This window comes from Xenopus laevis, chromosome 2L (assembly GCF_017654675.1).
Source record: "Xenopus laevis strain J_2021 chromosome 2L, Xenopus_laevis_v10.1, whole genome shotgun sequence".
Lineage (NCBI taxonomy): Eukaryota > Metazoa > Chordata > Amphibia > Anura > Pipidae > Xenopus > Xenopus laevis.
The window spans coordinates 149,932,806-149,946,521 of NC_054373.1; the positions used below are offsets into that span (position 1 = coordinate 149,932,806).

General features: G+C 38.6%; 2 protein-coding genes across 2 annotated transcripts in view; one reads left to right on the top strand and one right to left on the bottom strand.

Annotated features, from left to right (window-relative positions):
* The window catches only part of pou6f1.L (POU class 6 homeobox 1 L homeolog), a 76,266-nt gene extending 71,140 nt beyond the window's left edge, over positions 1-5,126 (bottom strand). Inside the window, exon 1 of the mRNA XM_041582559.1 lies at positions 4,702-5,126. The gene's annotated coding sequence lies outside the window, so the exon portion shown is untranslated. The remainder of the gene's footprint in view (positions 1-4,701) is intronic.
* dazap2.L (DAZ associated protein 2 L homeolog) lies at positions 4,170-12,695 on the top strand. Its single transcript, NM_001085954.1, has 4 exons — positions 4,170-4,241; positions 7,337-7,458; positions 10,127-10,369; positions 11,248-12,695. The coding sequence occupies exons 1-4, from the start codon at positions 4,229-4,231 to the stop codon at positions 11,374-11,376; spliced, it is 507 nt and encodes a 168-aa protein (NP_001079423.1). The 5' UTR covers positions 4,170-4,228; the 3' UTR covers positions 11,377-12,695.
* The last annotated feature ends 1,021 nt before the right edge of the window (positions 12,696-13,716 follow it).

Consider the following 13,716-nt stretch of genomic DNA (forward strand, 5'->3'; position numbering starts at 1 on the left):
TTCTCAATCAATTTAGCACCAACATACAATTAATGGTATTTCAATCAATTGTGTTAATACAAATAATTATGATTAAAGTGCTTAAGTGCTATAAATTAGGTGCTGTGACCTTCAACAAAATGTATCTACACACAATTGATGAATAATCTAAAAGTTCATGGTTCTTATATTAATTAAATAAGGTGCTAGTGCTGTAGTTATAATTTTAAAGTGAGTTCATGGTATCAAACAATTAAAAATAAAGCGTCAGCAATTCATGAATAAAAGTTAGAAATGAGAAAATAGTATAGAGGTGGAGTTGTCCCGAAGAAACTAGCTGCGTTGTTCTAAGCCCTGGGACACCACACGTGGGAGGAAGGCAGAACACTGAGGACTGTGGTCTCGTTACTACGTGTAACTGTCTTGTAAGGAGAGCTAACTTTGCTATAAAACCAACAAATCCTCAGTGCCTTAGAGATAAAAGAGAATAAAAGGAATGAATGCTGCGCTAATAGCGCTACAATTCCATTAAATTTCTTTGGATCCGAGATTCAATTAAAGTTTAAAAAGGTAAGATTTCAATAATGAGCTTTTTTTTTTAACAAAAAGGGTTTGAAGGCTCGCCGACGTATGTTTCGCTTACGCTTTATCAAGGCAAATGGGCTTTTCATCCGTTGCATGGCTTTTTAAAGCTTCAGCGTCTGACATCATAGAGATCTCATTGAGATCTCACGAGATTCTCACACTGTGGAGCCTCATTGCTGCACACCTGTCAGCATGATACTCACAGCTTTCCTAACATATCAATCACTCCAGTTTGTCTCAGGAATACAAGCAGGCTCAATGATTAGATAATCTCCTCCCATAAGGGGAGGATGTCAGGGTTTTTACCACGGATCTATGGGGAAAAGGGTTACCAACGAGATTTACCATAGCAACCAATATAATGTCCAGAAGTAACATTTCAGTTCACTGTTTTTAATCAAAGCGTTAATATATGTGTATATAGACTTTGATGAATGCCTGGAAAAGCATATTTTCATTTATACCATTAGGGAGAGATTGTATTTAATTTAAAAATCCAGTAACTTTCCCTTCTGAGAAGTGCTTGTTCCAGATCACCCTTTCTGATGCCTAGATTGATTTTTTCTATGGCCCAGAACTTTAAGTCTGCTGGGTTCATATTATGGTATTTTTTAAAATGCCAAGCAACTGTAGATAGAGTTGCATCTGTTTTATCAGTCTTGCCAGCATTGCGTATAGAACTACAATGCTGCTGAACTCTTACCTTCAGCATTTGGGTTGTCATACCCACATATTTCCTGCCACATGGGCATTCCAAGCAATAAATCACTCCCCTGGATTTGCAATTAATATGTGAATTGACATTATGATGTTTACCAAATCTGTCATAAAAGGATGTAGTTCTTGACATTTTACCACACATGTTGCATTCACCACATGGAAAAAAATTAAGTCACCGCACCTAATTTATAGCACTTAAGCACTTTAATCATAATTATTTGTATTAACACAATCGATTGAAATACCATTAATTGTATGTTGGTGCTAAATTGATTGAGAACTAAGCATATGTTTATAATAGCACTAAGCACTTATATAATTAGATCTCAATTAATTTTAGTAAGGTAGTGTGGGGTTTTACTGCTTTCTCTTTTTTATATCCAACAATAGGTCACTTTATCAATAAAATGCTATATACATTCCATATGGACTGGATCCATACATTGCTACATAAATTATGCTGAACATAAAACATTTTTATGATCTGAATGAACTGACCCTGCCATACAGAATACTTTGCACTATAATTGGGAAGCTACCAACAAAAGACTTTCCATCTGAGAACTTATAACCATATATGAGTTTATAGCAGTTAGTCTTGTTTGGGGGTTATTTAATAAACCTCGAATTTATCTGGTCGGGCTTTTTGGGGCAAAAACTCGAATTTTTCAAGATTTATTATACCCCGATGCTGCAAAAGCCAGAATCTGAAAATCCACCATCTCAGACCTGTCGAGATTCTCTATGAATCAATGGGAAAGGCACCTATACCAATTTAAAGATATTGTGGTTTGCGCTTGGTTAAACTCGATAATCCAAAAAATCAACCGATTTTTATGACCAAAAAAGTCATAAATTAAAATGTATTCCCACGAGTCACAAAAGTATCAACATTACCAGCTCAAGTTCGGGACATTTTGGTCACGCCTTGACCTCACCTACATCTACCCTCCGCAACTTCACTTTTCATCATGTAAAAGAAGTCTTGTTTCTTTTTTTTGCAGAAATGTAGGAAAAAGGCAGTTTATGGTATGCTGAATAAATGTTGCATTCCCTTTATATCTCTGACTAGGTCACAGTTCCCTGTGGTTTACAGTAAACTAAAGGTATGATTCTGGGGACAGAGATTCTACATAGAAAAATGTTGACGCCATTTTTACTAAACAAGTAGCAACACTAAAGAAACTCCCATGAGATTTTTGTTCAGCAGCTATCCAGTTTGGAGTTTCAACAGCTATCTGATTGCTAGGGTCCAGTTTACCCTAGCAACCGGGCAACGGTTTGAATGGAAGACTGAAGACGAATTACCTAAGTAAAAATACAAGTAATAAAAAGTAACAATACAACTGTAGCCTTACAAAGGCATAGTTTTTTTGGCTGCTGGGGTCAGTGACCCCCTTGTGACAGCTAGAAAGAGGCAAAAAACCTCTAAAAACTAAAAAATTTAGATTAATTGAAAAGTCATTCTTATTCTATATTATAATAAAAGTTATCTTAAAGGCTTTGCAAATATTATGGGGCTGCTTCCATCTTATACAGCTCCTAGAATGGCCACAGCTTCAAATATGCTGTGGAGCATTGTGGAAAACACTTTCTCTGAAAAAAACCATCTAAATCATCTTATGTGATCAAATCCTGTACAATAGATTCATCCATTGAGACCCACTCCCACTTCTCCAGCTCTGCTTAATCTACTGTACCTTAAAGGACAAACAAGCCCCCAAATCTACAACCTGGGCAAACAATAGCCCCCTAAAGCCCCTCACTAAACACTAGGGCCCCGCCCCTCACTAAACACTAGGGCAGGGCCCCACCCACCGGCCTTCCTATATATTTATCTTTTTTCCCTATTAATAACATTGGGATCAACCATCATTTTAAGGGCTCTTACACACGGCCGTTCCGACTGGCGCTCCCCTGCGTTCCGTTTTTTGGCGTTCAGCCGCAGGGGAGCGCAGGAATAGACGCAAGTCATTATTTGAAATGGGGCTGTACTCACTCAGGCGCGTGTAGGCGCCGAACGCAGGAAAAATGCGGCATGTTGCGTCTGAACCTGCGTTCGGCGCCTACACGCGCCTGAGTGAGTACAGCCCCATTTCAAATAATGACTTGCGTCTATTCCTGCGCTCCCCTGCGGCTGAACGCCAAAAAACGGAACGCAGGGGAGCGCAGGTCGGAACGGCCGTGTGTAAGAGCCCTTACCGACCATGCCGGTAAAATACCTGCCAGGTGGCAACCCTACTGGCCTGGCCGGTAAAATTGATGGTTGATCCCAATGTTATTAATAGGGAAAAAAGATAAATATATAGGAAGGCCGGTATTGTTTTCCAGAAAAGGTGGCAATCCTAGGCGGTGCCTTAGTCTGAGGGTGAACCATATACTACTGAATAGCAAAAGGATTACATCATCCACAAGAATATATATCTTTGTACCTCCAATTAAGAATAATTATATCTGAGTTGGGATCAATTACAAGGTACTGGGTAATCACTAGAGAGAAAAAGGAAATCCTCTCCAGTAAAGGCGCTACTAAGCTGTGTAACTGGCCCCAATGGGCTCGTTTATGAAGGTATATTTTGAGGTAAACACTTTATTCAATGAAAGAGAGGAGAGCACTCAAACGCAGATTAACGGCTGGTGATTATTTATTATTCATGCTGCTTTACACGACATGTTTCGGGCCAATTGTGCCCTTTCTCAAGTATATTATTTGGTAAAAGCTGCACGAGCATCAGTCCTTGTGTAGTACAAAGAGAAACACTTCCGTGTGCTTGCGGGAATAATGGAAGTACAGGCAGGGGGCGCTCCTCAGCTGGAAAGCGCTTTTGTAGCTGCGTACAGCGAAACATCACAACACGGAAGTAGACAGAAACGGAAGTGGAATCATCTCCGACAACAAACACAGAGAAAATACAGAGCGAGCAACAGACGCGAACCCGGAGCTATGAATAATAAAGGCAAGTGAGAGCCTCTCCGGGGCTTCAGGGCAGCTTGCTGGTGTTTGTGCTGAGTGTTTATGTTTAGTGTTTGCTACGGATGCGCCACGGCCTTGCTAATGCTGCTGCTGTTTGTCCCTGAGCCGCCGCTCATACCGGGGCTTTAGGGCCCTGCTGGAAATGGCGTAACCGAGTCCCTGTTTTCGGGCTTTATTTTGGAATGATATGTTGGAGGGATCTGAGTTAAGTTTCCCGCGATCACATGATGTCGGTTCCTGGTTTTGGGGTGGGAATATTTTGGGGGGCGGGCTCTGTAGGTCACAGTGAGACTCTGAGCTCATCGGTATAGTACAGAATACACAGACTATCGGTATAGTACACACATACACAGACTGTTCGTATAATACAGAAATATATATATACATACTATCGTATAGTACGTAAAGGAGTATAGATGATATTAGTGACTGAAAACACTGACCTTGTAAGGCAGGATTGTGTAACGCGCTCATTTTATTATTCCATACACAACAAGGGCTCAACGGAAAATGGGTCACTAAATTTGGCAGAGCATTTCAGTAACCCAGTGTGATGACTTGTGCCTGGGACTCAGGGATCAGACCTGGACTGATAATTAAAATAGGCCCTGGTGTTTCAGGTATATAGAGGCCTAATAACTAGTGACTAATAGCCACAAACCACAGATTGCCAGTCTGGGCCTGACGGGAATTGACTCCTACTGGAAAGCAGGAATACAGTAAAAATAGGGTTGCCACCTTTTAGTTTTAGCTCTACTGGCAGGTGGTTGGGGCAGGCCAGAGGGGCGGGGTTGTGACATTTTGGGGCGGAGTCACAAAATTTCAGTACCGGTTTGGCCTGGAAAGGACTGCAGTAGTGATGTGCGGGCCAGCCCAATATCCAGGGGTCGGCCGATCTCTCATGCTTACTCGCGTGTGCGGGTTGAGCTCTTCTCCTGCTCCCCCCGCCCGCCACAGTCAAATGCCGACTTCCAGGTTCCACCCCTTTTGTGATGTCATTGGCGGGGTGGTTCGGTGCAGATGCGGGTGGGCTAAGGGAGGGCGGGTTAGATGTGGATCAGGGAAATCCCGACCCGAACATCACTAGACTGCAGCACTTGGATTAAGTGAGTAGGCGAGCTGAGGGGCGGATCTGAGGCAGACCAGGGGCGAACAGTATGGATTACAAATTTACCGGCTAATACGGTGACGGCTGCTATTTTACCGCCTAGGCCGATGAAATACCGGACAGGTGGCAACCCTAGATAGTATCAGTTCATCATTCTAGTAGTTCTATCCTTAAAATAGCTGAGGTGAGGTCTGGGATTAAAACTAGGTCCTGGCATTTCAAATGTGAGTAATTAAATTTGTAAAATCAGGGTCATATGACCAGTTTTTGGGTTAAGATGGCCATACCGGGGCAGATAAACGCTGCCATAACGAATTTTAATTTAATGGCCGATGTGGGTGTATATAAAAATATATATATAATTACTAATTAATAATATGTTATTAAAGGAAAACTATACCCCCAAAATGAATACTTAAGCAACAGATAGTTTATATCAAATTGAATGACATATTAAAGAATCTTACCAAACTGGAATATATATTTACATAAATATTGCCCTTTTACATCTCTTGCCTTGAACCACCATTTTGTGACTCTATCTGTGCTGTCTCAGAGATCACCTGACCAGAAATACTACAACACTAACTGTAAGAGGAAGAAGTGAGGAAGCAAAAGGCAGAACTCTGTCTGTTAATTGGCTCATGTGACCTTACATGTGGTTTGTATGTGTGCACAGTGAATCTTACGATCTCAGGGGGCGGCCCTTATTTTTTAAAATGGCGATTTTCTATTTATGATTCCCCAATAGCACATACTACTAAAAAAGTATATTATTATGATAATGGTTCATTTACATGAAGCAGGGTTTTACACATGAGCTGTTTTACTCAGTATCTTTTAATAGAGACCTACATTGTTTTGGGGTGTAGTTTTCCTTTAATCTTATATTGGAATCTTTTTAAAATTTTACTGAATATTTGATGCAAAGTACCAACAAAATTACATTTATATTTATAACAAAAAAGGAAAATATGTCATTGACATATATAATAACAAACATGTATAGATTAGCAACACCAAAAATAATGTACTTTACTCTATTTCTTCTGGGCATCCTGTTTCCTCCCATACTTCAACACCCTACAGGCAGATTCATTGGCTACTGATAAAATTGGTATTTGTTAGGATTGTAAAATCCATTAGGGCAAGAAGTAACGTGGACAGTTCTATATAAATAAAGAACGCAAACTAGGAGACATGTGGTCAAGCAATATATTGTTTAAAGATTATGGACATATATATATGAATGTGTGTATTGTGGTTACTTGGGTATTTCCCCTTTGTTATAGATAATTTACAACTCATCATCTTTCCTTTGGCACAACAGAAGAAAAACTATAAGCCATAGGCATTGTCAGAGGGTTATATGTTACCTAAGAGGCACTCTGGCAATAAAACTGCAGAGGTATCAAACTATCAAATTTTGTGGTGCAGGTATTAGCCACGTACTGACTAATAATTTTCTGCAGTCTTTCAGTGGTTTAAAGTAAGGATGCAGGTACAGTATATCTTGTATAGTAATAGTGTACAGCCAAATGTAATGCCTAATTACATTGTAATTCCTTAAGTAAGGTACAGGTATAGGATCCCTTATCCGGAAACCCATTATCCACAAAGCTCCGAATTACGGAAAGGCCGTCTCCCATAGACTCGATTTTATCCAAATAATCTAAATTTTATAAAAAAAAATTATAATAAAACGTTATTTTGTACATGACCCAAACTAAGATATAATTAATCCTTATTGGAACCAAAACCAGCCTATAGGGTTTGTTTAATGTTTAAATGGTTTTCTAGTAGAATTAAGGAATGACGATCCAAATTATGAAAAGATCCGTTACCTGAAAACCCCAGGTCCCGAACATTCTGGATAGCAGTCCCATACCTGTACTATAATGATTTATCAAAGTTGTTTGAATCTTATTTGAATGTACTATGTATCCTTACTCATGCTTTCTTTTCTACAGGACAATACCCTTCTGCCCCAGCCTACCCAACCCAGGCACCCAATTCTCAGTCAGTGTACCCACCAACCATGCACCTGCCACAGGCTCCTTCTTATACAGATGCACCTCCAGCTTATTCTGAGGTAAAATATCCATGTGCTACAATAACAATTAGGGAGTTTTCGATCAAAACTCAAGGAAAACCATCTTTTAAATGGTTCAAGGGACCTCTGCCATTGATTCCACATGGCCTTGACAGGTTTTAGCTGGAGTATTTTTGGATTCGAGCTGTTTCCAGCTTCAGGGTATAATAAATCTGGAAAAATTTAAGTTTTCTAAAAATTAAAGATTTGAGTTGTGACTGAAAAACCTCCTCGAAAACTTGAATATTTGGGGTTATCTTCCCCTTAATGTTAAAAAGATAAAATGCTACTGAAAATAAACTTTACACTAAGCAAAACTGTTATAGTTTTCTGTTTTAGCTGTGTGATGTGATTGACTTGTTTTACAGGAACATTGTTTTTGTATAGTAGGTTTGTACAATAAAATCCATCCCAATTTATTTTTTTCAAAAGCTTCCTTGAACTGCTTCAGTCACTTCCTAAGGTTACCGTACATGGGCAGATTGAAGCTGTTTGTTCAGCCTCTTCAGATTGAATTGGCATCTTATTTGACCATGTATGGGGCCCTCCAAAGATGACCAATTTATATCAGGCAGGATTAACATACCTTGGGACAAGGGCCATATGGGCCTGTTGATTTGCCCTGATGGCCGGCATCCACGTCGTTGTCATCGGATTGTTTAACCCTAGGGCCAAACAATCATAACAGCCCGATATCGCCCACCTCAAGGTGGGCATATCTGGAAAAGATCAGCTAATCTGGGGACCTCTACAAACGCAGATTACATTACCCAGTGGAACTCGGCTATGAAAGTGAAACCCACCAATATTATTCTTTGCCTTATTTATGTATTTTGTAAATATTGAGCTTACACACTGTTTTCCTTCTCTTAGCATCCATAGTCTTAGTTTTATCAACCTACTAGTGTGCCTTTTAACCTGTGTGAACAAACAGGAGTATTATTACGTTACTAATGCTGTTCCATTATGTTCTACACCTGGTACCTTAAAGGGGTTGTTCACCTTCAAACAACTAGTTGTTTTCAGATAGATCACCAGAAATAATGACTTTATCCAATTACTTTCTATTTTCTATATGTCACTGTTTTTATTATAGTGAAGTGTAAGGTATCATTTTTCACCTTCTAAAGCAGCTCTGGGGGGGGGGGTCACCGACCCTGTAACCTGTTCTAAATGGATACATTTAGTTGATACATTTCTTATCTTTGTCCCTGCTGAGAAGAATCCCTGAGTTTCATTACAGGCAGCTGTTAGAATTGATACAGTAGTTGCTAATACTCTCGAGATGCTGCTGAGAAATGTATCAACTAAATGTTGCAAAATTGAAACAGTTTAGAGTTTGCACCTGAATTACTGAGCTGCCAGACTCAAACACCAGAGACAGGAACACTCAACTTTAAACTTAAATTTTGGAAAAACAGTAAAAAACAAATAATGGAAAATAATTGAAACAAGTCTTTATTTCTGGGAACAATTTTAAAACAACTGAACTGAAAAAGTGTTTGGAAGGTGAACAACCCCTTTAAAGGAACAGGAACAGCAAAAAATTTAGTAAAAAACACAATTATGTTCTACGGTGCTTATCTGCTATCTGCTGTGTAACCTGAGCCTTTTCTCCTTTGAATGGCTGCCCCCATTGCTACACAGAAGCTTATTTATATAAACAATAGTAGTGTTTCTGAAGCAAACACTGCAGTTTTACTAGTGCAGTGCAACACTGCATTGTATTTTTATTACTTGAAACACTTTCATTTTTTGATGTTACTGTTCCTTTTAAGGGATACTGTTATGGGAAAACATGTTTTTCCAAAACACACCAGTTATTAGTGCTGCTCCAGCAGCACTGAAATCCATTTTTCAAAAGAGCAAACAGATTTTTTTTATATTCAATTTTGAAATCTAACATGGGGCTAGACATATTGTCAGTTTCCAAGCTGCCCCAGTCATGTGACTTGTGCAAGCACTTTAGGTGATAGTATTACTTTCTGGCAGGCTGTTATTTCTCCTACTTAATGTAACTGAATGTGTCTCAGTGGGACTTGGCTTTTACTATTAAGTGATGTTCTTATATCTACCAGGGAGCTGTTATCTTGTGTTAGGGAGCTGCTATCTGGTTACCTTCCCATTGTTCTTTTGTTACGCTGCTGATGGGGGGAGGGAGGGCGTGATATCACTCCAACTTGCAGTAAAGAGAAATTGATCAGAGCACAAGTCACATGACTTGGGGCAGCTGGGAAACTGACAGTATGTCTATCCCCATGTCAGATTTCAAAATTAAATATAAAAAAAAATCTGTTTGCTCTTTTGAAAAATGGATTTTAGCGCACAATTCTGCTGGAGCAGTGCTATTAATGGATGCATTTTGAAAAAAAACATGTTTTCTCATGACAGTATCCTTTTAAGCACACAAGGTGCTAATGGTTTATTTTATTGCACAATCCTGTCCTCCTTACAAAAGACTGCATTCCCACTGGCCCTACTTATCCGCCATGTGTACTGTGGACGTATTCAAGTTTGCCCTTTCTTTTATTGTGGTTTGGGGTTCAAATTATATATTTTTTAGCTACACTAATTATTTGACCATTATAGGTATCCCAATATGCTTTTAAAATATAGCTCCAGTATATTTGGTAATTTATGGTTACTAACAGATATGTTTTCTCTTTAGCTGTACCGAGCTGCGTATATGCAACAAGCAGCAGCTAATATGAGCGCTCTATCTGCACACTACCCCAGCACATCAATGTACCTTCCTATGGCTCAGCCTATGCAAGTTGCACAAATGTCCTCACAAGTACCTATGGCTTATTACCCTATTGGTCCTGTCTACCCACCTGGCTCCACAGTCCTTGTCGATGGGGGCTATGATGCAGGGGCTCGATTTGGTGTGGGTAACTCTCCATCGGTTCCAGTAAGTGTTTTCACAGAATGTTAATTCAATGTATAGGGACAAATCCATCTGCTTCTGTAGTGTTGTTTCGGTATTCAAACTCACAGTGGAATTCTTTTCATGTAGTCCTAGAGCCCCGTCTACTTCCAATATATTTTTAAATCTAAAAAGATTTTAATGTGTACTTCCTTGTAGTAATACTACTGTAAATGCATGTAAAAAATCGAATTTATTTTTGAAAATGTGTATGTTGTGCAGTATTCTCCCCAGCACTGAAATACAACATTTGCAGTCATTACAATTACAGATTAAACGGTGCAAATTAGTACCATCGACATTAAACTATAGTTTCAGGAATCCATTTAGCCCTTACCTGTTGGAATACTCAAAAGAATACAATACACAGGTACTAGCATTTTTGCATGGCTATCTCTGGTACTGTATGCAGATATTAAGTCTTGTTTTAGGGACAAGATCATAATATAAACTTTATGACCTATATCAAAAACTGAATATTGTTGCTTCTTTAAATAGAAGGTGTAATATTGTGCATATATATCTTGTGCCTTCTTAGCTATATTTGTACCATGGATATATGTGCCTCAGAGTATAAAAAAAACAGGAATACAAATTTTATGAGGAGACCCACTCCCCAACCAAAAAAAAAAAAAAAGCAATATTGCAGTAGGTGGAGGCAACATATAAATGTAGTGAAAGGGCAACTGGGGAATCCTGCCTTATAAGATCATATATGCATCAGATCCTTCCTATCCATATGATTGCTGTGAATGTGACTTTAGAATTTGTTTATTTTCCAGTTTTGGGGATAATCCTAATGCTTTTTACACTGTAATATCTGTTACTATCCTAATGCCTTTTTTTTTTTTTTTCTCTTCCAGCCACCGCCAACCGGCTGCCCCCCGAATGCAGCTCAGCTGGCTGCCATGCAGGGTGCAAATGTATTAGTCACACAGAGGAAAGGCAATTACTTCATGGGTGGCTCAGATGGTGGATACACCATTTGGTGAAAAGGAAACAGAGGCATGGAAATGGGGGTTAAAAGCAAAAAAAAATAAAAAAAAAATAAATAAAATGGGCTAGCCTTTGTACAAGGAAGGGCATCTCACCCTGTGAGCACTTCTCACAATGTTCTGCTTTAGAATATTAACTGAGAATTGCTGTTTAGTCACAGATGTGGTGAGATGTCTTCCTGGCGCTCATTCTTTATGTACTCCTGCTATATTAAAGGAGGTCCTTTAAAAAAAAGGAAAGGAAACGCTTTGCAACCCTTTCAGACACCTCTAACCTCTTCCCATGCACCTTCACTTATAAGTAAACTTTCAAATTACAGGCTGATTTTAGGCTCAGCAAGTCCTTTTAATGAGGGATAGAAGGACTGTAAGTTAGGAGTCATTTTTGAAGTAACTAAGATGCAGATTGTTGTGCTTTGTAATTGTTGCTGGCTTTGGGATAGGACACGGCTGTATTATTAACACTTAGGAATGCATATTGTACCTTTTAAAGAGAGAGCAAAAGAAAATCCCTACACAAACGTAACATTTGGCCTCTATTTCCGAATGTCCTATCATCATTTCTTCATGTAAAGCAAGTCCTATTTCTTTTCTGTCCCCAGATTTCAGATATATGCATCATGTTTCTGTGTTCTGCAAGCCAACCAGTTGTTGTTTTTTCTGAATGCTGCTTTGAAACAGTTTTTGCATTCTGGGTTATTTGCCCTTTCAATTAGCAGCATGATAGACTAGTTGGATATTGTAACTATTAGCAGTTAGACTACACATGAGGGTGCTATATTATCATTTTCAGATGCAAATCCTATCACTTACAATACTAAACGATTCTATAGTTTCTGTTCAGAAGGCTTTAGGTTTAACTACTGTTACCAGTGACTCTGGGAAATGGAAGTAATAAGAAACGCTTTTTGTGACTGCCTTTTCCACCAAATAACCTATATAATAAGACAGACTAAACACATTTTCTGCACACCTCCTAATCAAACCTAAATTATTTTTTTCTCTGAACTGTGTTTTGGCCATGGAGTGGTAATTCAGCAACACAGTTTATTTTTTAAAAGTAATTTGGTAAACAACATAAATGTATAATGCATAATATTATGAATAGAATGAATATGTGTATCTGTTTTTTGGAAGTCAGACTTAAGAACTGATGACAACATAACCAACTCAAAAAATAGGCAGCCTGAAATGCTTCTTTACAGTGAAAAAGACTAGATTTAGACTTCTGGGTGTGATAGTCCAAATTAATGCATTTTACAAATGGAATATGATTAAATCAGATAGATCTATATGACATTTATTCCAGAAAAAAATTACACTTTACCACAGGGATGGCCCTTTAAATAGGTCTGTGCAAATGAAGAGATGCCCACCCCAAAACCTGCAACAAAAAACATCTGAACCCCAGGTAACACTGCGATTTTTCTTCTGTTTCTAGGTGATCCTTGTGTGCGCTTGGGGTGGGCATCCGTTATTTGCAAATATCTCATTAACAGAACACAATCTATTAGTAAAAAAAAAAAAAGGTACATGTAAAATCAGATTTTTCTAATGTTTTACACTGGAATAAATGTCAACTATGCATTTATATACATATCACTTTTGTGTGTGATATGTAAACTATTGTATTATTAATACAGTGAACAAAAAAGGCTTAATTGGTTTCATGTGCAAAGATAGCATTTATATGTGTGCCCTGTCTTTATTCGAATTTAAAAAAAGAAAAGAAAATCTGGAAATTGCATTAAGCATTCTAATAAAGAATCATCTGTAGACTGCTCCTATAAAGGATACAAGTAATTCTTGAATCAAACAACCAGAAGTTATAAAAGCTCATTTAGAGTTCTACATACCTGCTGCAATGAAATTCCTATTAAAGACTACCAATGTTAATCAGCTGTTAAGAACTGCCAAGGCTAATTCAGTGTCCTAAACTGTCAGACTGTTGGCTTTGTTATAAGAAAATGTGGGAATAAAATGAATTTTTATGCTTAAATGTGTTGAACTGTAAGCTGTAGTACAAATTATTTCCTGCATGGTTTTTGCCCTCTGCATATAGTATAGTACTTTCTAAAAGGACTTGGAAAGTTCATCGGGGGGGGGTACCACTTGCACCTCCTTCCCAGTGAGCAAAATTGAATACCTTTTGTGCTGGGCAGCGGGGCGCTGTCATTTTACTTCTGCTCCCAGTTATTTCTTGTGCAGGCTTAGACTGGCTATATGCATAGTATAGTTTCAAAAACTGCTTTACTGGGCATTCACTTAGCCTAAGCCTGCACATGAAACAGAAAAGTGGTGGTATAATAGCAGAGTAACCTAGGTCAGATCTGATTT

Coding starts and splice junctions, on each gene's coding strand:
- dazap2.L (NM_001085954.1), top strand. Junction 7,459..10,126: donor CACCTCCAGCTTATTCTGAG/GTAAAATATCCA, acceptor TTTTCTCTTTAG/CTGTACCGAGCTGCGTATAT. Junction 10,370..11,247: donor GTAACTCTCCATCGGTTCCA/GTAAGTGTTTTC, acceptor TTTCTCTTCCAG/CCACCGCCAACCGGCTGCCC.